This window comes from Panthera uncia (genome assembly GCF_023721935.1).
Source record: "Panthera uncia isolate 11264 chromosome B2 unlocalized genomic scaffold, Puncia_PCG_1.0 HiC_scaffold_24, whole genome shotgun sequence".
Taxonomy (NCBI): domain Eukaryota; kingdom Metazoa; phylum Chordata; class Mammalia; order Carnivora; family Felidae; genus Panthera; species Panthera uncia.
In genome coordinates, this window is record NW_026057580.1 from 44672767 (window position 1) to 44697511 (window position 24745).

At 38.6% G+C, this 24745-nt stretch overlaps 1 protein-coding gene across 1 annotated transcript in view; it reads right to left on the reverse strand.

Annotated features, from left to right (window-relative positions):
- ME1 (malic enzyme 1) overlaps window positions 1-24745 on the reverse strand; it is a 192226-nt gene that overhangs the window by 115623 nt on the left and 51858 nt on the right. The window contains exon 4 of the mRNA XM_049653949.1: window positions 763-838. Within this exon, the coding sequence (XP_049509906.1) occupies window positions 763-838 (76 nt within the window). The remainder of the gene's footprint in view (window positions 1-762; window positions 839-24745) is intronic.

A 24745-nucleotide genomic window follows, 5' to 3' on the forward strand; every position in this document is an offset into this window, starting at 1 on the left:
ATCAGTTTGTTCATTCTTACTCCAAAAACATAGCACAAAGTGCTTGGCATGTGGATGGAAGGAAGGAAGGAAGGAAGGAAGGAAGGACGGACAGACGAACAAGAGCCAAGGCAGGGACAAGTACTTCTCACATTCCTGAGACAAGGAAGGTGACAGGGTCCATGTCCAAGAGCAAGGGCTCTGAGGCCTGCATGCACCTTCCAACCGCCACCCTGCACTACTGTGGAGCACACTCCCCTTTCCTTTCCTCACTGAATTATTGTGATAATTGTAAGAGTTAATCCAGGTAGTCTCTCTCACTGAAAGCTACTAAATGCTGGATACTATTCTTATTTTATTTTCATTAGCTCACTCACTGAGGAAAGTCAGATGAGCTACTTAAGGTCACAATGGTAAAGGAAATGGTAAAGGAAATGGATTTTTTGTCTACCTGTGTTCCTCTTAGTGGATGATTAAACCCAACAAATGTGAAAAAGGATTTTGCTTAAAGAAATTCAGAGGCAACTTCAACATTTATTCAACACTTATCATTTATAATAAACAAAGAAATACTAAGAACTTAGATAAAAAAAATGGGGAAACTTAGTCTCTAAATGGTATCAGAATAAAATTAATCCAGTATGCAAAAATTAAAGGAATATAAATTAGGTGACATTCACTAGAAAAGCTAGTGAATGCTATCTGATATCATGAAAATTGTCAGCATGTTACAGGATAGAAAAAAGAACAAATTTGCCATAGTAGAAAAATTGGATAACTTACCTTGATGACATCTTCTGGCCACGCATTAAGAACTGAAGCAATATGCCCTTGGTCATGGATACTAATAAAGAGACCCCTGACAGAAAAAAAAAAAAAAGGTAGTTTTAATTTACTTCAGACTTGTGAAACTACCATGAATATTTAAAATTTTTTTTCAGATTTGTTTGATACACCTCCATTTTTATCAAACTAGTGAAAATTATTTCCTTACACATTTAAAAGCTAGGAATCTTATAAATTAGGGAGAAATTACCTTAAATAATGTATTGACATTAAAGGTAGATTATAATAATAAAGGTTCATTCTTATTACATACTCTTTAAGATTTTGTAATTAAAGAAGCATTCACTCTTTTATATACAGAGAATTAAATAGCATTATCAATTCCACTCATAGATTTATTTAGGCTTTCATTAAATAATATACGTAAAAGCACTTAGAAAAAGATGAAGTATATGTAAACAGGCATTTTCAGTATACACTCCACTTGATTACATAGTCACAGTGTGAAAATGAAAGCCTGTATTGGAAATGGCTGGAGTGACTGACGAATGCTGGGCACTCCTTTTGTGTGAAACTTACTAGATTTTTTTTTTAAGTTCAAATACCCAAGTTACAATTCTTTGATTTGCAGTCTTAGTTGCTGTTTTCAACTCTGTTATTAAGACTCAGTTGAAGTCTTTAACACTGCCTCTCCTGCCTCCCACTTCCTATGAAAACCTAACAACTAACTGAAAATTAAAATTAAAAATGAACTTCAATATCTTAATCTCATTTAAAAGCTTTACTTTAGTATTGTTAAATGTAACTCAAATACAGAGAGCCAGATACAACCAATGCACAGCTTAGTGAATTTTTATAAGGCAACCACCCTTGTACATAATAGCATTTAAGCAGAGAGAGCCTTGCAGGCATCCCAGAAACCCTCCACATGTTTCTCCCAATCAAAACCCCCCTCCCCTCCTAAGAGTAACAACTGTCCCAACTTTTATGGTCTCTTTTCTTTAACTTATAGTTCTATCATCCAAATGAAAAGCCATCTCTAGACACAATTTGTCTTCTAAAGTTTCCCATAATCTGAATTTTGCTGATTAAATTCCTATGGTATAGATTAACAAATTACTCTTTCTTCTATATTTCTTGAGAAATTGGTAATTGAATTTAAAGACTTAATGAGATTCGTGTCCATTTTTTATAAGACACTTCATAGTTGGGTGTTATCAGAAGATGCATAGTATTATCACCAGCTAGACCTCAAGACTTGATCTTTCCTGTCCATCTGCTTGTACTCACTGACATTTGTCCTCTATTTTTCCTTACCTCTTCTTTCCAGCTTATCTCTGAACTGAGGCAAATGGAAAGTAAAACTTTCTCTTGAGCAACAGAGCCTGTCCTGACCAGCCGGCCCAGACTACCCAGACTAGTGTGAATTTAACCCGACTCACACCTGAGCGGATGGATCCTGGAATGACTTCCAGAGTGACCAACAACTACCTTTATCTTGTTCTAATACTAGAATCTCTGCCCAGGGAGGAGGTACAAGCTCCATTTACATAACACACAACGTATGTATAGACATGTTTCCTTAAGGCACATGCATGACCTTATGCTTGCCTCTACATACAATGATGACAAGGCAGCCCTGTCTAAATACTCATCCTAACTCTAAACAAAAGAAACCCAACCACCCTTGCTCAGGAGTCATGGCTTTGGAAGCCATTCCCCATGATCTCCTTATTTGCTGCAAATAAAGTACTTTGTGAGATAACCTAACCCAGTGCAGTTTCTGATGCACAAACGAGCAAACTCACATTGGTTCAGTTACAGTATCTTGCAGTGCTTTGTGTGATTGCCACAGCTGCTAATGCTTAATATCTAAATTCATTAATTCATTAGGGATTACAATGGAATATTCCAATTCTGTCAATCATTCCTCATTTGCTGAAACTCTTCTTTAAAGAGAAATTTCACCACACCTATTGTTTGGTTACCCAATGGTAAAGCTGATACAAAAAGCTAGATTCTTCCTCTTTACTTACCAGTTTTATTTTAATGTTTATTTATTTATTTTGAGAGAGAGAATGTGTATGTGTGTGCGCGTGCACTTGCGTGCACTAGTGGACAAGGGGCAGAGGGTGAGGGAAAGAGAATCCCAAGTAGACTCTGCACTGTCAGTGCCGAGCCCAATGCAGGGCTCAATCTCACAAACCATCAGATCATGACCTGAGCAAGATCAAGAGTTGGATGCTTAGGGGCGCCTGAGTGGCATAGTTGGTCAAGCATCTGCCTTTGGCTCAGGTCATGAGCTCTCTTTTGGAAGTTCAAGCCCCACAACAGACTCTGTGCTGATAGCTTGGAGCCTAGAACCTGCTTCAGATTCTGTTTCTCTCTCCCTCTCTGCCCCTCCCCTGCTCGCGCTCTGTCTCTCTCAAAAATAAATAAACATTAAAAAAATAATAAAAAATATAAATGAGTTGGATGCTTAACTGACTGAGCCACCCACACACCCCTTTATTTACCAGTTTTTGAAATAAAGAGGCCATTTGCTAGAATCCTTCAAGAATTTCCACTAAGGTGTGTGTGTGTATGTGTGTGTGTGTGTGTGTGTGTGTGTGTGATCAAAATAAACTCATGGATTTAAACATATTTGATGTGTTTTAATCCATCACAGTTACTTTCTTTATTGATGCTAAAATTGCCCCATACTTAGTCAGTGGAAGACTCTTCATGTTGGCCTCTGAGTCCTTTTGGCATGACTATAGTTTTGGACAGCTTCCTTGATCTTGGTTATGACAAAATGTTCCTTTTTGTCTCTAAAAGGTCTGCCCAAGGCCCATGAGCCATTTCTTTACGAATCCCTGTTTTCTTCTAGTAGAAAATGATATTTTAAGACCACAATCCAGGTAATAGACATCCCTCCTGCTATTGGTTGGTTAAAGTACTGTTATAGAAAATTAAAAACATTGTTAAGATTCACTTCCTACTTATGGCCAGAAATCTCAATTTGGCACTTTTTTTAAGTTTATTTGAGTAATATCTACATGCAATACAGGGCTTGAACTCACAACCACATGATCAAGAGCCGTACATTCATCCATCTAAATCAGCCAGGTGCCCCAAATTGGCACTCTTCTTTTGCAAAATTTACCACTATGATTTCCTAGCAAATTCAACTTAGCAGTCTCTGAGAGGGCCATTTCACACTTTCTCTTTTCCCCTCACCTCCTACACCCATCTCCCTCTCTCAGCTGATGAGCAAATCTTCTTAGATCCAACAAGGTGAAAACTACCTCATCTCTCTAATATAAACTCCACTAACCCATCTGCATCTTTTAAAATAGATTTTTTTTTTAGCAGTTTTAGGTTCACAGCAAAATTAAGCAGAAGGTATACAGATTTCTCATAAACTTCCTGCCTCCCCTCCACATGACTACTGGCCTCCCCACCCCCATCCCCCCACCGACAACATCCTTCACACCACAGTGGACACTAACACATCATTACCACCCAGAGTACATAGTTTCCATTAGGGTTCACTCTTAGTGTTGTACATTCTGTGGGTTTGGACATATTTATAGTGATATGTAGCCACAATCATAGTATCATACAGAGTAGATTCATGGCTCTGAATGTCCTCTCTGTTCTACCTATTTATCCTTCCCTCCCAAGCCCCCAGCCACCACTGATCTTTTTACTGTTTCCAAAGTTTTCCCTTGTCTAAAATGTCATATAGCTGAAATCATACAGTTTATAATCTTTTCAGATTGACTTCTTTCACTTAGTAAAAAGTTCCTCCATGTCTTTTCATGGCTTCATAGCTCATTTCTTTTTAACACTGAGTAATATTCCATTGTCTGGATATACCACAGTTTGTTTACCCATCCACCTACTGAAGGACATATTGGTTGCTCCCAAGTTCTGGCAATATGATAAGGCTATTAAAAACTTTTGTGTGCAGGTTTCTGTGCAGACATAAGTTTTTAATTTCTTTGGGTAAATATTAGGAATGCAATTACTGGATTGTATGTTAAGAAGAGGTTTTAAGAACTCACAAATTGTTTTCCAAAGTAGCTGTATCATTTTGCCTTCCCACCGGCAATGAATGAGAGTTCCTATTGCTCCATATCCTGACCAGTACTTGGGTGTTGTCAGTGTTCCGGATTTTGTCATTCTAATAAACGTGTAGTGGTAGCTCACTATTGTTTTAGTTTGTATTTCCCTGATGACGTGAAATGTGGAGTATCTCTTAACAGGCTTATTTGCCATTAATATATCTTCTTTGGTGAGGGGACTGTCAAGGTCTTTGGCCCATCTTTAAATTGGGTTGTTTCTTTATCGTTGATTTTTTAAGAGTTATTTGTATATTTGGGATAATGTCCTTTATCAGATACATCTCTTGCAAATATTTTTTCCCAATATGTGGCTTGTCTTTTCATTCTCATCACAGTGTCTTTTTTTAATTTTTTTTACATTTATTTATTTTTGATAGGCAGAGAGAGACAGATCACAAGTGGGGGAGGGGCATAGAGAGAAGGAGACACAGAATCCGAAGCAGGCTCCGGGCTCTGAGCTGACAGCACAGAGCCCGTCGAGGGGCTCAAACTCACAAACCGCGAGATCATGACCTGAGCCGAAGTCAGTCGCTCAACCGACTGAGCCACCCAGGCCACAGTGTCTTTTTTTTAAGTAAACTCACTGCCAATGTGGGGCTCAAAATCACACCCAAAGATCAAGAGTTGCATAGTCTACCAACTGAGCCAGTCAGTCACCCTGACAGTATCTTTCAGCAAGCAGAAATTTTATGGGGCGCCTGGGTGGCTCAGTCAGTTGAGCGTCCGACTTCAGCTCAGGTCACAATCTCGCGGTCCATGAGCTCAAGCCCCATGTCAAGCTCTGTGCTGACAGCTCAGAGCCTGGAGCCTGCTTCAGATTCTGTGTCTCCCTCTCTCTCTCTGCGCCTCCCCTGCTCGCACTCTGTCTCTCAAAATTGAATAAACATTTTAAAAAATTTTTTAAGGAAAAGAAAGCAGAAATTTTAAATTTAATGAAGTACAGCTCATCCATTATTTCTTTAAGTGGATTGTGCCTGTGGTGTTGAATCTAAAAAGTCATTGCCATACCGGAGGTCATCTAGATTTTCTCCTATGTTATCTTCTAGGAGTTTTATAGTTTTATGTTTTACATTTAGGTTTGTGATCCATTTTAATTTTTGTGAGAGATATAAAGTCTGCCCAGATTCATCTTTTTTCACGTGGATGTCCAGTTGTTCCAGCACCATTTATTGAAAAGACTACATTTTATCCATCGTGTTGCTCTGAATTTCTGCCTTCCCTCCTGTTACAGGGGAAGAAATTTCCTATTGCCAAGGCCAACCTCTCACATGCACTCTAGATTTTATTCCATCTCAGCTTTTCAAGGGCTTCATTCCTACAATTATCCCATCTCTATGCTATACCATCACTTTCTCTACTGGATCATTCTTACTGGCATAACAACCTGCCTTAATATTATCTATCTTCTGAAAAGACTGGGTTTTGTCCTCTACTCTCCTCTCTTCAGAGCAAAACCCTTAAAAGACTGATGTATTCTTTTTTTTTTAGAGCTAATTGTCTTTATATTTTATTTATTCTTTTTATTTTTTCAATATATGAAGTTTATTGTTAAATTGGTTTCCATACAACACCCAGTGCTCATCCCAAAAAGTGCCCTCCTCAATACCCATCACCCACCCCCCACTCCCTCCCACCCCCCATCAACCCTCAGTTTGTTCTCAGTTTTTAACAGTCTCTTATGCTTTGGCTCTCTCCCACTCTAACCTCCTTTTTTTTTTCCTTCCCCTCCCCCATGGGTTTCTGTTAAGTTTCTCAGGATCCACATAAGAGTGAAAACATATGGTATCTGTCTTTCTCTGTATGGCTTATTTCACTTAGCATCACACTCTCCAGTTCCATCCATGTGGCTACAAAAGGCCATATTTCATTCTTTCTCATTGCCACGTATTACTGCTTTGTGTATATAAACCACAACTTCTTTATCCATTTATCAGTTGATGGACATTTAGGCTCTTTCCATAATTTGGCTATTGTTGAGAGTGCTGCTATAAACATTGGGGTACAAGTGCCCCTATGCATCAGTACTCCTGTATCCCTTGGGTAAATTCCTAGCAGTGCTACTGCTGGGTCATAGGGTAGGTCTATTTTTAATTTTTTGAGGAACCTCCACACTGTTTTCCAGAGCGGCTGCACCGTTTGCATTCCCACCAACAGTGCAAGAGGGTTCCCGTTTCTCCACATCCTCTCCAGCATCTATAGTCTCCTGATTTGTTCATTTTGGCCACTCTGACTGGCATGAGGTGATATCTGAGTGTGGTTTTGATTTGTATTTCCCTGATGAGGAGCGACCTTGAGCATCTTTTCATGTGCCTGTTGGCCATCCGGATGTCTTCTTTAGAGAAGTGTCTATTCATGTTTTCTGCCCATTTCTTCACTGGGTTATTTGTTTTTCGGGTGTGGAGTTTGGTGAGTTCTTTGTAGATTTTGGATACTAGCCCTTTGTCGGATATGTCATTTGCAAATATCTTTTCCCATTCCATTGGTTGCCTTTTAGTTTTGTTGGTTGTTTCCTTTGCTGTGCAGAAGCTTTTTATCTTCATAAGGTCCCAGTAGTTCATTTTTGCTTTTAATTCCCTTGCCTTTGGGGATGTGTCAAGTAAGAGATTGCTACGGCTGAGGTCAGAGAGGTCTTTTCCTGCTTTCTCCTCTAAGGTTTTGATGGTTTCCTGTCTCACATTCAGGTCCTTTATCCATTTTGAGTTTACTTTTGTGAATGGTGTGAGAAAGTGGTCTAGTTTCAACCTTCTGCATGTTGCTGTCCAGTTCTCCCAGCACCATTTGTTAAAGAGACTGTCTTTTTTCCATTGGATGTTCTTTCCTGCTTTGTCAAAGATGAGTTGGCCATACGTTTGTGGGTCTAGTTCTGGGGTTTCTATTCTATTCCATTGGTCTATGTGTCTGTTTTTGTGCCAATACCATGCTGTCTTGATGATGACAGCTTTGTAGTAGAGGCGAAAGTCTGGGATTGTGATGCCTCCTGCTTTGGTCTTCTTCTTCAAAATTACTTTGGCTATTTGGGGCCTTTTGTGGTTCCATATGAATTTTAGGATTGCTTGTTCTAGTTTTGAGAAGAATGCTGGTGCAATTTTGATTGGGATTGCATTGAATGTGTAGATAGCTTTGGGTAGTATTGACATTTTAACAATATTTATTCTTCCAATCCATGAGCACAGAATGTTTTTCCATTTCTTTATATCTTCTTCAATTTCCTTCATAAGCTTTCTATAGTTTTCAGCATACAGATCTTTTACATCTTTGGTTAGATTTCTTCCTAGGTATTTTATGCTTCTTGGTGCAATTGTGAATGGGATCAGTTTCTTTATTTGTCTTTCTGTTGCTTCATTATTAGTGTATAAGAATGCAACTGGTTTCTGTATCCTGCAACTTTGCTAAATTCATGTATCAGTTCTAGCAGACTTTTGGTGGAATCTATCAGATTTTCCATGTATAATATCATGTCATCTGCAAAAAGTGAAAGCTTGACTTCATCTTTGCCAATTTGGATGCCTTTGATTTCCTTTTGTTGTCTGATTGCTGATGCTAGCACTTCCAACACTATGTTAAACAACAGCGGTGAGAGTGGACATCCCCGTCGTGTTCCTGATCTCAGGGAAAAAGCTCTCAGTTTTTCCCCACTGAGGATGATATTAGCTGTGGGCTTTTCATAAGTGGCTTTAATGACCTTTAAGTATGTTCCTTCCATCCGGACTTTCTCGAGGGTTTTTATTAAGAAAGTTGCTGAATTTTGTCAAATCCCTTTTCTGCATCAATTGACAGGATCATATGGTTCTTATCTTTTCTTTTATTAATGTGATGTATCATGTTGATTGATTTGTGAATGTTGAACCATCCCTACATTCCAGGAATGAATCCCACTTGATCATGGTGAATAATTCTTTTTATATGCTGTTGAATTCGATTTGCTAGTATCTTATTGAGAATTTTTGCATCCACATTCATCAGGGATATTGGCCTGTAGTTCTCTTTTTTTACTGGGTCTCTGTCTGGTTTAGGAATCAAAGTAATACTGGCTTCATAGAATGAGTCTGGAAGTTTTCGTTCCCTTTCTATTTTTTGGAATAGCTTGAGAAGGACAGGTATTATCTCTGCTTTAAACGTCTGGTAGAATTCCCCAGGGAAGCCATCTGGTCCTGGACTCTTATTTGTTGGGAGATTTTTGATGACTGATTCAATTTCTTTGCTGGTTATGGGTCTGTTCAAGCTTTCTATTTCCTCCTGATTGAGTTTTGGAAGTGTGTGGGTGTTTAGGAATTTGTCCATTTCTTCCAGGTTGTCCAGTTTGTTGGCATATAATTTTTCATAGTATTCCCTGATAATTGCTTGTATCTCTGAGGGATTGGTTGTAATAATTCCATTTTCATTCATGATTTTATCTATTTGGGTCATCTCCCTTTTCTTTTTGAGAAGCCTGGCTAGAGGTTTATCAATTTTATTTTTTCAAAAAACCAACTCTTGGTTTCATTGATCTGTTCTACAGTTTTTTTAGATTCTGTATTGTTTATTTCTGCTCTGATCTTTATTATTTCTCTTCTTCTGCGGGGTTTAGGCTGTCTTTGCTGTTCTGCTTCTACTTCCTTTAGGTGTGCTATTAGATTTTGTATTTGGGATTTTTCTTGTTTCTTGAGATAGGCCTGGATTGCAATGAATTTTCCTCTCAAGACTGCCTTCGCTGCATCCCAAAGCGTATGGATTGTTGTATTTTTGTTTTCGTTTGTTTCCGTATATTTTTTAATTTCTTCTCTAACTGCCTGGTTGACCCACTCATTCTTTAGTAGGGTGTTCTTTAACCTCCATGCTTTTGGCGGTGTTCCAGACTTTTTCTTGTGGTTGATTTCAAGCTTCATAGCATTGTGGTCTGAAAGTATGCATGGTATGATTTCAATTCTTGTATACTTATGAAGGGCTGTTTTGTGACCCAGTATGTGATCCATCTTGGAGAATGTTCCATGTGGACTCAAGAAGAAAGTATATTCTGTTGCTTTGGGATGCAGAGTTCTAAATAGATCTGTCAAGTCCATCTGATCCAATGTATCATTCAGGGCCCTTGTTTCTTTATTGACCGTGTGTCTAGATGATCTATCCATTTCTGTAAGTGGAGTGTTAAAGTCCCCTGCAATTACCACATTCTTATCAATAAGATTGCTTATGTTTGTGAGTAATTGTTTTATATATTTGGGGGCTCCTGTATTCAGCGCATAGACATTTATAATTGTTAGCTCTTCCTGATGGATAGACCCTGTGATTATTATATAATTCCCTTCATCATCTCTTGTAACAGCCTTTAATTTAAAGTCTAGTTTGTCTGATATAAGTATGGCTACTCCAGCTTTCTTTTGACTTCCAGTGGCATGATAAATAGTTCTCCATCCCCTCACTCTCAATCTGAAGGTGTCCTCAGGTCTAAAATGAGTCTCTTGTAGACAGCAAATAGATGGGTCTTGTTTTTTTATCCATTCTGATACCCTATGTCTTTTGGTTGGCGCATTTAGTCCATTTACATTCAGTGTTATTATAAAAAGATATGGGTTTAGAGTCATTGTTATGTCTGTAGGTTTCATGCTTGTAGCGATGTCTCTGGTACTTTGTCTTACAGGATCCCCCTTAGGATCTCTTGTAGGGCTGGTTTAGTGGCGACGAATTCCTTCAATTTTTGTTTGGGAAGACCTTTATCTCTCCTTCTATTCTAAATGACAGACTTGCTGGATAAAGGATTCTCGGCTGCATATTTTTTCTGTTCATCACATTGAAGATCTCCTGCCATTCCTTTCTGGCCTGCCAAGTTTCAGTAGAGAGATCGGTCATGAGTCTTATAGGTCTCCCTTTATATGTTAGAGCACATTTATCTCTAGCTGCTTTCAGAATTTTCTCTTTATCCTTGTATTTTGCCAGTTTCACTATGGTATGTCGTGCAGAAAATCAATTCAAGTTACGTCTGAACGGAGTTCTCTGTGCCTCTTGGATTTCAATGCCTTTTTCCTTCCCCAGATCCGGGAAGTTCTCAGCTACTATTTCTTCAAGTACACCTTCAGCACCTTTCCCTCTCTCTTCCTCCTCTGGAATACCAATTATGCGTAGATTATTTCTCTTTAGTGCATCACTTAGTTCTCTCATTTTCCCCTCATACTCCTGGATTTTTTTATCTCTCTTTTTCTCAGCTTCTTTTTCCATAATTTTATCTTCTAGTTCACCTATTCTCTCCTCTGCCTCTTCAATCCAAGCCGTGGTTGTCTCCATTTTATTTTGCAGCTCATTGATAGCATTATTTAGCTCCTCTTGGCTGTTCCTTAGTCCCTTGATCTCTGTAGCAATAGATTCTCTGCTGTCCTTTATACTGTTTTCAAGCCTAGCGATTAATTTTATGACTATTATTCTAAATTCACTTTCTGTTATATTGTTTAAATCGTTTTTGATCAGTTCGTTAGCTGTTGTTATTTCCTGGATGGTTTTTTGAGGGGAATTCTTCCGTTTCATCATTTTGGATAGTCCCTGGAGTGGTGCGGAACTGTGGGGCACTTTCCCTGTGCTGTCTTGAATAACTTGCATTGGTGAGCGGGGCCACAGTCAGACCTGATGTCTGCCCCCAGCCCACCGCTGGGGCCACAGTCACACTGGTGTGTGCCTTCTCTTCCCCTCTCCTAGGGGCGGGATTCACTGTGGGGTGGTGCGGCTCGTCTGGGCTACTTGCACACTGCCAGGCTTGTGGTGCTGGGGATCTGGCATATTAGCTGGGGTGGATTGGCAAGGTGCACAGGGGTGGGAGGGGCAGGCTCAGCTGGCTTTTCCTTCGGAGATCGGCTTCGGGAGGGGCCCTGTGGCACAGGAGGGGAGTCAGACCCGCCTGAGGGATGGATCCGCAGAAGCACAGCGTTGGGTGTTTGCGTGGTGCAAGCAAGTTCCCTGGCAGGAACTGGTTCCCTTTGGGATTTTGGCTGGGGGATGGGTGAGGGAGATGGCGCTGGTGAGTGCCTTTGTTCCCGCCAAGCTGAGCTCTGTCCTCCAGGGCTCAACAACTCTCCCTCCCGTTGTCCTCCAGCCCTCCTGTTCTCCGACCAGAGCTGTTAGCTTATAACCTTCCAGATGTCAAGTCCCGCTTGCTGTCAGAACACACTCCGTCCGGCCCCTCCACTTTTGCCAGGCAGACTCGGGGGCTCTGCTTGGCCGGCAGGCCGCCCCTCTGCCCCGGCTCCCTCCCGCCAGTCCGTGCAGCGCGCACCGCCTCACTGCCCTTCCTACCCCTCTTCCATGGGCCTCTCGTCTGCACTTGGCTCCAGAGACTCTGTTCTGCTAGTCTTCTGGAGGTTTTCTGGGTTATTTAGGCAGGTGTAGGTGGAATCTAAGTGATCAGCAGGACACGGTGAGCCCAGCATCCTCCTACGCCGCCATCTTCCAAGACTGATGTATTCTTACTGTCTCTATTTTCTTACCTCCCATTCTATCTTCAATCTTCTAATAAGCCTTTTTTTCCCTCACTTCCCCACCAAAACAACTCTTACCAAAGTCACTAACAACTCACATCTGACTGCAGGCAAAGGTCAATGCTCAATTCTCATCTTACTTCTCAACTGTGTTTGACGTGACATTAAATAGTATGTTCATAATGATGACTCTCAGACTTCTGTCTTCAACCTAGACCACTTCCTTCAGCTCCAAATTATGTATTTAGCCAACTACTTAACTCCTCTAATCATTCAGGCCTCAACTCTCAGCTGAGTTCCTCAAACAGGTCTTTTCTGATAATAGCAATTAAAGTACTTCCACGCTAGCATTTTGATCATCTTCACAATACTTCCAAGTATCTGAAATGATCTTATTTTTTCACATTTACTATCTGTCTCCTCCTTGCCACCACCACCCCCAGTATACATATACACACAATGCAATGAGTTCCTTAAGTACAGATTCTATTTTTCTCACATTAGTAACTCCAATGTCTTTAACTATGCTGGCACATAGTATGTGTCCAACAATACATGCTGATGATAGTACTGAAAAAATAAGTCTTCTATAACCAAAATTCTTAAAGTACAGAAAACATGAAATAAGCCCAGATTTACACTGACTTATTAAATAACCAAAAATTATAGTATGATAGTAAGTGCTAAAGGCAGATCACTGATGATTGTCTGACTCAACAAAAACATTAATTTGCCAAAGTTGGCACTAAATTATATCCTTTCCTGGGTTTTCTTTTTTTTTCTTTTCTTTTTTTTGCTATTTCACATGAATTTATTTTGTTTCTCCAAAATAAGTATAAGCTCTGTATTAGTTACATATTTTTTTTGGATCCCTGTCATATCCAACTATGCAATCAACAAATTCTCAATGAATTATTCTAAAATTAAAATGAAATATTTTTGGACTTCTTAAGGAAGTCCAAATTGTTGAATTATCTAAAATGTTCTTGGCAATATATCATTAAGTAATATTTCTTGGGAACTTGTTAGTTATCCAAGGTTTTCCAACCACCACTAGTCTCAGGAAATAGTATCGTTAAAAAAAAAAAAAAAAAAAAAAAAAAACAAGAGGGACAACGAATGATACTAAAATTTACATAAATTAAATGCCAAGGTTTATTATACAAAGATATGAGCATGATTTCACTGGGAGATTCATTTAACCACCTGTAATCTCTTGTACTGAGCAGAGATTCATTTGTGGCTAAAGTGCTTACTCTTACAGAGAGCTCAATAAATGAAGCATCTGTAATGTCCCACCAAATCAAGCATTTTGGGAGAATAATTTGCAAAACCTCATGTAATATCTCCTTGATCAGAAAACTAATGAGATACCCAAAAATCAGCAGGACATGACTCATACTTGCTGGTACAGAGTTGAATATAAAACATTAATCCTCAACATATACATATAGTTACATATATACAAATGAAAACTTTAGACCAGAAGGTTATTTATCAATTATATTTTTAAATAAATGGAATTTCAATAAACACTTCTCCACCCATGTTTTTGTTGATCAGTTTATTTAGAATATTTCATTTTTATCCAAAGTATATTAAATATGGAAACTAAAAATACTCATGCTTTTGTGTCTAGTTCATGTAAGAACTAAGATAATTTCAAAATGTGGGTCATTTTCTCATGTACATACTTCAAACTTTTCTCATAACCTCTAACATTGTATATACTACACTCTCCAAAGAGATTTATGAGATAGTATTCTTAATTCTTCATGTTGCCTCAGATAAATCCCTAATGAAGTTTATTTCATATCAAAATAGAATTCATATTCTAACATGCAACCCTCTATTATAACTAGACTTCAATTTTCTTGTGGAAATTAGTTCATGACCCTGCTCCTGACCCAGTGGAGGAAGCAAACACTCTACTATTTTCTATAGGAATCCTCTCTTCCGTTACAGAAGCTCATTTTAATATCTTTTGAAATAAGAAAATTAGACCCCATATTTTTCACAAATTGTGAGTATGCACTAGTGAGTCTTGGAAGTCAGCCCAAAGTGGAATCGTATCAGTAGATCTGAGCTAATGGGAAAACAAAGTACTCAAGAAACCTAAGTTCAGGTAAAATGTAGGTCTAATCAGGAAATACCTAGGATAAAGGTACAGAGTTAGGAGTCATATGCCTACAGTTGAAAAGAGTAGAATATGGGATGAGCACTGGATGTTATATGTAGGGGATGAATCACTGGAATCTACTCCTGAAATCATTATTGCACTATATGCTGACTAATTTGGATGTAAATTAAAAAATAAATAAATAAAATTATAATTAAAAAAAAGAAAAAAAAACTAGATCAATTTGAAAAAGAAAAGAAAAGAAAAAGAGAATAGCTTGCTAAAGGAGAAAGAAGTGAAGGCCAAGGGGAAAGCATTCCAAGTTAGTACCCACAATGAAAGAACAGGATGACTAAGAGTCCTGGAAGGAAGGAGGGAAGGAAGGGAAGGGGGAAGGGAAGGGAGAGAGGAAGGAAGGGAGGGAGAGAGGGAAGAAAAGAAAAAAGGAAAGGAAAGGAAGAAAAGGAAACGAAAGAAAAGGAATAAAAGGAAATGAAAGAAAAGAAAGAAAGAAAGAAAGAAAGAGAAAGAAAGAAAGAAAGAAAGAAAGAGTAAAGAAAAGAAAAAAGAAAATTTAAAAGACCACCAATGTTTCTAAAGCCAAGGGAATTCAAGGGAGGGCAGTGTTAAGAAGGCATGGATTAATATTAATTTCCTGCAGTAAATGCTTAGAAGAATTCTAAGTAACATTAAGAATTGAACTATTTGAGAGTCAAGTAGCCAACATGACATCTCATCACTATCAATAATTTAGTGCATTTCCTACAAACAAAATATTCTCCTACATAAGTATAATAAAAAAACTAATACTAACACATTACTACCATCTGATTCTCAGACACCATTCATATTATACCATTTGTCCCAATGATGTCCTGCATAACAAAAGTCCAGTTCAAAGTCCTATGTTGTACTTAGTTGTCACGATTCTTTGGTCCTCCTTGATGTGGAACATTTCCTCAGTCTTTCCATGACTGTCATGACCTTAATACTTTTAAAGTTACAAGTCAGTATTTTTGTAGAATGTCCCTCAATTTGGGTTTGTGTGGCATTTCCTCATGACTAGATTCAGATTATACATATACTGCAAGAATATCACAGAAGTGACATTGGCTTCTTCTCACTGCATCCTATCAGGTGGCACTGTTCCTGGTCTGTCCCATTAGCGGTGATGTTCACTCTGATCACTTGATTAAGGTGATATCTTCCAGGCTTCTTCACTGCAAAGTTACTCTTTCTTCCCTTTGTAATTAAGAAGCATTTTATGGGATGATTCTTCAAAACTCCCCATTTCTCTGTCCAATTTTCAATTTATTCATTTATTTATTGATATCAATGTGGGCTCCTGTTCATTACTTTACTCAATAGGTTTTAATCGGTAGCAAATATTTATTTGATGCTCAAAATGTCCCAGATTTAGCCAGAGGGAACCCCTTCAAGCTAGCTGCTTTGTCCTTTTGCCACAAGGACATTCTTTGAGCACTTCCTTACTTTCTGGTACAGATGTCCTCAGCTCATCTTTTAATTATCCTGGCACAGTCCTGGAACCAGTAATTTCTCTAAGGAACTCTGGTTCCTTGTGATGGAAACAGTACTCAGATCTGAGTCCTAGATGTGCTCATTGTTACTGGGGTATTGCTGCTCCCAGGACAACTCAATGGACAGAAAAAGAATATATGTATGTACATACATACTTCATACATGTATGTGTATACACATGTGTATGAGTATTATACACATATATATTTCTATACCTATGTGTATATATAATACATACATAATATATACATTTCTATACCTATCCATCTCATCTATCTATACACTGAAAACCATATGGTCATACTAATACCCTCAATTCCAATTCAACACCTAAGGGCTCATTCTAGTGTTCTCCCTTCAGTTTTCACACTGATAACAACTTTCTCCTATAGTGAAAAACCTAGCTCCCATTATGCTTAATATATTTACTTATTTGACCAGTCCTCTTGTATGAAACCAATCCTGTCTCCCTTCCCATGCAGACACCCTGCTCACTTCACTAAAGCTCCAATATCTGAAGTAGGCAGCCCTCCTACACAGGTGCCTTCTCCATCCACTGGGGCTCTGACACCCAGCACTGGACCACCCTCCTACAAGGACTCTCCCTTCACCTTGCTTGGCTCTCACACCCTGACTCAGGCTGCCCTTCTATGTGGGTGTTCTTAACCCTGCCCAGGCTCCAACACTCCATGCTGGGTCTCCACCCTTTTATTTATTTTTTTAATGTTTATTTTTGAGAGAGAGAGAGAGAGAGAGCAGGGGAGAGGCAGAGACAGAGAGGGAGACATAGAATCTGAAGCAGGCTCCAGGCTCTGAGCTGTGAGCACACAGCCTGACATGGGGCTCGAACTCACAGACCATGAGATCATGACCTGAGCTGAAGTCGGATGCTTAACCTATTGAGCCACCAGGTGCCTCCCCTTTTTTTAAATGTAGTCCCCACCCTTTTAATTGGAGACTGAAGCACCATGAAGTAGAGACAGGACGCAGCCAGACTGCTGCTGTCACCTCTGAGGAACATGACAAAACTGACACTGGATATGTAGAAAGAAGCTATAATTATTCTCGGCTGCTGGAGGAATACCAACCTCGAGTACATCTTTAAGGAATTTTACCTTGGAAGTATTTTCATTTTCATGTCCTCTGTTCATAGTACTTGTGGAAATTATTTTCCTAATTGTTTATTTTAGACTTTTGTTTGTTGTAGTTTCCCATTTGTATGTGGTGAAACAAGTGGATTTTTCTCCTTTCAGATTTCTTAACGTTTTAAGCATACAAAATCCTGTCTTATCAATTACTTTTCTCTGTTACCCTTTTTTATAAAAAAAAAATCTATCTAAAATTTCAGTATACTCTGTGATATGAGGATTTAATATCTCACTTCATACTTTTCCAAATATCACACTTTTGCTATTACTACACTCTGACCTTGTTAAGGTCTCCTGTCTTTTGATACCTGCTTTTTTTTCCCTTCAAATTATCGATCCTGACTGAATTTCCTTCTTTTTTTTAAATGTTTGTTTATTTTTGTTTATTTTTGAGGGGGGTGTGCAGAGAGAGAGGGAGACACAGAATCCAAAGCAGGTTCCAGGCTCCAAGCTGTCAGCACAAAGCCCGATGCAGATCTCAAACTCACGAACTACAAGATCATTACCTGAACCCAAGCCAGACGCTTAACGGCTTAACCGGCTGAGCCACCCAGGTGCTCCGTGACTGAATTTCCTTCTTAATGCAGCTAGGTTTTATCCATTCCACCAACTAGTCTTAACTCTCATGCTTTCTTCTCTTTCCATCACACCATTTCTGAAAACCTTCAAATCTAAATCAATCCATTTGCCTTTCTTTTCCTCAGGCCCTACTGCCTGTCAATAGGCATGTTTGAATAATGTTTGAAAAGGACATTCAATCAGGTGTGTTAGATCCATTAAAACCTCAGGTTTCCCATCAATCAATAAATTGATAAAAAAGACGTGGCACATATATATGATGAAATATTATTCAGACATAAAAAAAGAATGAAATCTTGTCATTTGCAATGAGATGGATGGAGCTAGAGAGTATAATGCTAAGTGAAGTTAGTCAGAGAAAGACAAATACCATATGACTTTACTCACATGTGGAATTTAAGAAACAAACTAAAAAAAAATGAGCAAAGGGAAAAAACAAGAGAGACAAACCAAGAAACACACTTGACTATAGAGAACAAACTGATAGTTACCAGAGGGAAGGGGGGCGGGTGTGAAATAGTTGACAGGGATTAAGAGTATACATCACAATAAGCACAATAAGAGTAATATACAGAATTGTTAAATCACTATATTGTACACCTGATACTAATACAACACTCTATGTCAACTATTGTGGAATTTTAAGATAAAACGAATAATAAAAAAAGAACTCACAGTCTCTCCAGTGTCAGCTAGGTCCTCACAACTCAACATGACTTCCTTAAGTGTCTTCTATTGGCTATTCTTAGATTACTCGTTAAAGCTACTTCATATTTCTCCTGTCTCCCATTCCCACCCCTCTACACTATTATCAGATGAGCACACTTTTTTTCTTCACTCTGAAGAAACTTTCAGCTCCTAGTTATCCACCTATAAACTGCCTTCCGTTATTCATTAGTGAGTAAAGTGTCAGTATCACTGTCCTGTGGTCTAGTTTACCCCCATGCTGTCACCTTCTGGTGACTCAGTCCTCTTCATTAAATGCTGGCATTCTCCAGGGTTCAAAAAAAAAAAAACTTTTTTTTCACTCTAAGACACAGTGAAGGCTGAGGGATTCTGCTTTGTTCCCCACCTTGGAGTAATTGTTGAGGTTCCCTTTGCCTTAGCTTCAGCTGAATGTCTGATATATCTCCCTTTTTAGTCCCATCTTTGCTTCTGGCATTTGATCAACTAATTCAGCCTGAGAACTATCCAGTTTTCAACTCTGGATGGTCTTTTAGGGATTCATTTAGGCATCCCTCCAATCCCTCCAGCTCCTCTTCATGGCCAGGCTAGCTTCTAATTGCTTATCAGAGGCAGTTCAAGTGTTACCTTCTCTTGAAACTATTTCCTGACCCACATTCAAGCTGAGTTGGAACCTCTCTGCAATCCCATAGAACCTGGCTGTTTTTCTCTATCATAACACTTATCATATTTGTCATATAGTTTTTCACTTTCTTATGTCTGTCCTAACAGATTATTAATTCTTAAAATCAGGAATCCTGCTTTTCTTACAGAAAGAAAAGAAGGAAATAGGGAGTTTTTAGAGAGAATGTAGGTAAGGAGAAAAGAAGGTAGTTCGGATAGGACTATGGCACCAGCTGACCCAACGGTGGCTAACACGCTATTGCCAAAAACTGGACTGGAGAACACTCAGGAGCTATGTGGCCCATGTACACACTTTGGTGGGGGGTGGGGGGTTCTTCTGAAAATGACAAGACCAAGGAACAAATAGAAGAAATCAAAATTTAGGGGAAAAGTCCCTGGGAAAGTATTGGAAGAATCAGAGCCAATGCCCCGTTCAAGGACGTGGAATACTGGGGGCCCAAGATATGAGCAGTGTGAGAGCTCAGTGTTAATATCGGAGCCACAGATCTTAATGACAGCAAAGGATTTGAGAAATAAGGGGGGAACCAAAGCCACTAGGTCTGAGGAAGAACCATGATTGTTAAGAATACACTAGCTTTGGGGCACCTAGGTGGCTCAGTCGGTTGAGCGTCCAACTTCAGCTCAGGTCTGATCTCACTGTTGGGGAGTTCAAGCCCCACATAGGGCTCTGTGCTGATAGTTTAGAGCCTGGAGCCTGCTTCAGATTCTGTGTCTCTCTTTCTCTCTGACCTTCTCCTGCTCACACTCTGTCTCTCTCTCTCAAAAATAAATAAACATTAAAAATTAAAAAAAAAATACACTAGCTTTAAGAGAAAAGAAAATAAAGTGGTTTAAGGGCTTCAATCTGTCTTACTCAGAAATAAAACTACAATGAGACAGAGCCTGTAGATGAGAAGGACTCGGTGGAAGGTGCAAGGGCCAAAGGAAAAGTGACATCCTTGTAACTGATTACCAGTTCTAATATAGAAGTAAAAAAACTTTTTAATTGAGGCCAGAAGAACAAGGTAGAACTATTTCCTCTAGTCAGCTACTTCCAAAAGTAAGGTTTTTCTTTTTTATTATCACATAATATCCTAATATTACTAACATGAGTAATATTTTTCTTGGTGTAACTAGTTGATTTTGTTCTGCGAGGATACTCTTGCGAATTTGCTTTGTTTATTGTAGATAATACTTAAAGTTCTATTTCTAGTCAATTCTCCTGAGGAGGGAAAATGTGTGGCAGGCAGATTTCTAAGATGGGCCCCAAGATCTCCCAGCTGCTGGTGTTCACATTCCCACCACCATGCACATGATGGATTTTTCTCTAATTAGGTTATGTCAGAGGAAGGAATATGCTTTTGCTCAGGTCAAAATCTGGCAGTTATTATAGTAAAGTCCCATATATTTTCAATCAAATTAACTTTGGTATAATAACATTTAAACTGATTATACAGAGGTTTTTAAAGGGTCATAAAAGAACAGGGGCACCTCAGTAGCTCAGCCGGTTAGGCATCTGACTCTTAATTTCAGCTCAGGTCATGACCTCACAGGTTCATGGGATTGATGAACCTTCAGGCACTCTCTCTCTCCTTCTCTCTGTGCCCCTCCCCGGCTTGCCCACAGCCTCTCTCTCAAAATAAATAAACATAAAAAAAAAGAGTCTTAAAAGAACATCAAAGAGGATTTAATGTTTTAAAGGGAAACCATTAAAGGATAAGTTTTAAAAGAATGCAGTAGAGGAAGCACAAAGAGAAAAATAAACCATTTTTAAATATTTATAGGATTATTACAAAAAGTATAAAAATCATTATTTGTAAAACTTCTATCAAGAATAAAATTTTAGATAGGGGCGCCTATGTGGCTCAGTCGGTTGAGTGTCTGACTCTTGATTTTGTCTCAGGTCATGATCTCACAGTTCATGGGTTCAGGCCCCACATTAGTCTCCGTGCTAACAGTGTGGAGCCTGCTTGGGATTCTCTCCCTCTCTCTCTGCTCCTCCCCCTCTTGTGCTTGCTCTAAATACATACATACATACATACATACATACATACATACATACATAGTTTAAAAAAAAGAATCAAGTCTTAGATAAAACACAAGTGACCCATGCTTGCATTTGCAAAGCTCTTCAATATTCAAATGAATAAGTTTAGGAAGATTGTAGAAGATATAAAAGGTTTTCTCTGATAATGGAAGTTAAGGAAATAAAGTAGTTAGTATAGCCAGGTCATTTCTTAGTCTGTACTACTATTATTCCAATATACTATATGGTGAGCAGAAAAGACACAACAAATTTTACAATTTAACTCTGCAAGGGAAAAAACCAGTCACCCTTATCTACCTTGGGTTCAGCCCCTTAGAAAATATTTGCTTCCTCTAAATTCCCTTGCAGTAAAGACAGCAGTACCAAAGACACCAGAAATATCTACTGGATGCACTAAAATTCTTTTAATAGGATATTATCGGGAGGAAAATTAAAAATTCCCAGAGCTAAGAAGCAGAAGTTAAAATGAGGAGAAATGGAGAAATGGCCATAGAAGAGTAAACTGCTATTCATAAAAACAAACTAGCACCAATTACTTGCCAAGAATCCATCTTATTTACCCTGTTTGAATTAGCAAAGTCTATCAGAATAGAATAACTACCTAGTCTCACATTGAGGCTGGTATCTCAAGTTTCCTTCCAAAATTATAAATAGCAAAACAGTAAAGGGGAAAAAGCACTTTTCTTCTCACTTTTTAAGGGAAAATACATATTATCCTATCAGACATTTATTGGCAAGGCAAGGGAAAAAAATCCTTCAGTTACTTGATGTCTATGGAATGAGAGGCCTATCCAGAGCCAGTATAAACTGACAATTGCAGTAGGATCCAAGAACGGAAATAATAGAGACACTCAGTGATGGAAGTGCAGTTAGATTCATGCCACTGCTTTTGATGCAAGAAGTCAAAGCACTAAGAACAAGCAGCAACAATGAAAAACCGATACAGAAGAATTCAACTGCTTCTACACATGTAACACTTTGTTCAGGCCTTTAAGATTTGCTCCAATGTTACATGTTACACTTGAGCTCACCATCCCATATCCAAAGTCTTTGGGGAATCTCTGCATTAATGTAACAACCTCTATTAATCCATTGTTGTTGCTATAAATGGACTAACATATAATTCCTCATTCTTGTTTCTCTGATAAACAGCATTCTTGGATAGCAAGCAGTTCTTAGTTGAAGCTTTGTTTTCGGGTTCCTTTCAAATCGCTAATAAAGTAAATCCCACAGTCTTAACTCTGGGCCTTTATCCAGAAGTCTTTCCTTTTGCTAATCTTTACTTTCTTTGGAAGTATTCTTGCAGACTATTTTATCTAAGCCCAAAATTAGTGATCAAAGCATTTAACCAATTAATCCCATTTCCTTTTCTAATATTAAAGAAAACTGAGAGACCCCATATGCATATGCTAAGAATTACAGGAATAGTTTTTATTAACCTAAAAGAAAAATACTGCTGTGTACAGACAGGCATTGTCCCTAGGTAGTCTTTTTTTTTTCCTTCCTTTTCAGAGAAAGAAAATTCATCAACAGAAAAATATAAGCCACATGGGCAGACTTGGGATACTGCCAAATACAGTTCAAGCAAATTCCTTTAATATGAGGCCACTTTTCCAAAGGGTTTTCCAGGGGAGGTTGCCACTGCTGGGTCCTAGAAACTGGTCCTCCTCAGTCTTATTCCAAGAACCAAATAATGTCCATTTTCCCTCAGATTTAGACCATCCTCCCACAAATTCAAATTTACAATCACTGGAAATCTGTCGCTGGTTTGCTTTAAGTCAAGCATAAGTGAGAAATATGCTTTCAAAAATCAAAGCTGTATTATCACCATGTAAGAAGACTTCTAGAAAATTAAAGGACAAAGTTAAACATCATTAACTCAACATAATAGAGTTCTCAGGCTACTTTCTTTGGGAGTTGTGCTTTTACTCCAGTTCTGTCTAGGTTAGGGACCCCTCCTATCATTCCTTTGTACTCTATCACAGTGCTTATCACACAGTGTTATTACTTGTTTAAGGTTTACCTCCTCCATTAGACCATATGCTTCATTAAGCAAACTGTTATGTCTGTTTTGTGCATGATTTTACTACAACGACCTAACAGAATGTTTGGCACATTGCAGGTGAGTCAGATTAAAGTTAGCCACAGATTCTTTGATACTCCTCCCATAGAAATGTGGGGTCTATGTCCCCTCCTTGATTCTGCTCTTCATTCAACACAGTATGGCAGTTAACACTAACTACTAATTAGTAACTGCTAATTTCTAACTAGTTCTCGAGAGACTAGCAACTCCATTTCCAGTCTCTAAGAACACTTGCTCTTAGAGCCCTATGACTGACAGATGCAGTTGACACATATTTGTACAAGGAATACAAATGCATTTATAGTTTTAAGGGAATCAATTTCCCTATATTTACCTTCCATTTCTCTGTTTCCTAAAATTGATCTACTATGACCTGGTGTGGTTTTCCAAAGACTAATCCACTCATGCAGATTGATTCTCTATCTCCTTTTTCACAAGACCTATTTTATAAAAGCAAGGCATCATATCACCTATCCTGAATTTTACTATAATGCATTGTCCCAAAGTACAAAACCTTTGGGATTTTATTGGATTTGGTAAGGCTTACCTTGCCCTATCTTTCACATAATCTTCTTACAAGTAAAGTGTAGAGGCACCAGAATGAGGGTATTTGGGCTCTGAATTCAGACACAGAAGAGAGTAAATCAGTGGGAGCTGGCCTCAGTCTTGAGGGAGACACCACCAAAAGGCAAAAGAACCACGCACTGAAAATGGATTTTCTCCCTCACATATTTAATGAGAAATCTATCTTTTCAGTTACTCTCAATAGTCAGAATGTCTACTAGAAAGAAAGCAATCTTCAAACAGCTGGAAGCAGAAAACAGTTAATGATACTGATTGTTTTAAATATAACTGAGTACCTCCCCAAATTACTAAATATTTCTGGATATGCTGGATAAAGCACACATGTAAAAATTTAACATGATTTTCAATCAAATAAAAGGTCTATCTTTTAATTTTTTTTTAATGTTCATTTATTTTTGAGAGAAAGAACTCAAGCAGAGGAGGGGCAGAGAGAGAGGGAGACACAGAATTTAAAGCAGGCTCCAGGCTCTGACCTGTCAGCACAGAGCCCAACGTAGGGCTCGAACCCACGAATTGTGAGATCATAACCCGAGCCAAAGTGGGACGCTTAACCAACTGAGCCACCCAGGCGCCCCTAAAAGATCTTTTAATAAGTTATTATATAATTTTATAAAATTTCTAATACATTTATTCCTATTATAGTTAATCCTACAATTATATTTTATAAAATGGATATTTTCTATATCTTAGTCTCAAGGGGGTTAATTTTTTTTTAATGTTCATTTATTTTTGAGGGAGAGAGAGAGACAGAGCATGAGCAGGGGAGGGGCAGAGAGAGAGAGGGAGACACAGAATCTAGAGCAGACTCCAGGCTCTGACCTATCAGCACAGAGCCCAACGCAGGGCTCAAACCCACGAACTGAGACATCATAATCTGAGCCAAAGTTGGACGCTTAACCGACTGACCCACCTAGGCGCCCCTAAAAGGTCTATCTTTTAAATTTTTTTTTCAACGTTTTTTATTTATTTTTGGGACAGAGAGAGACAG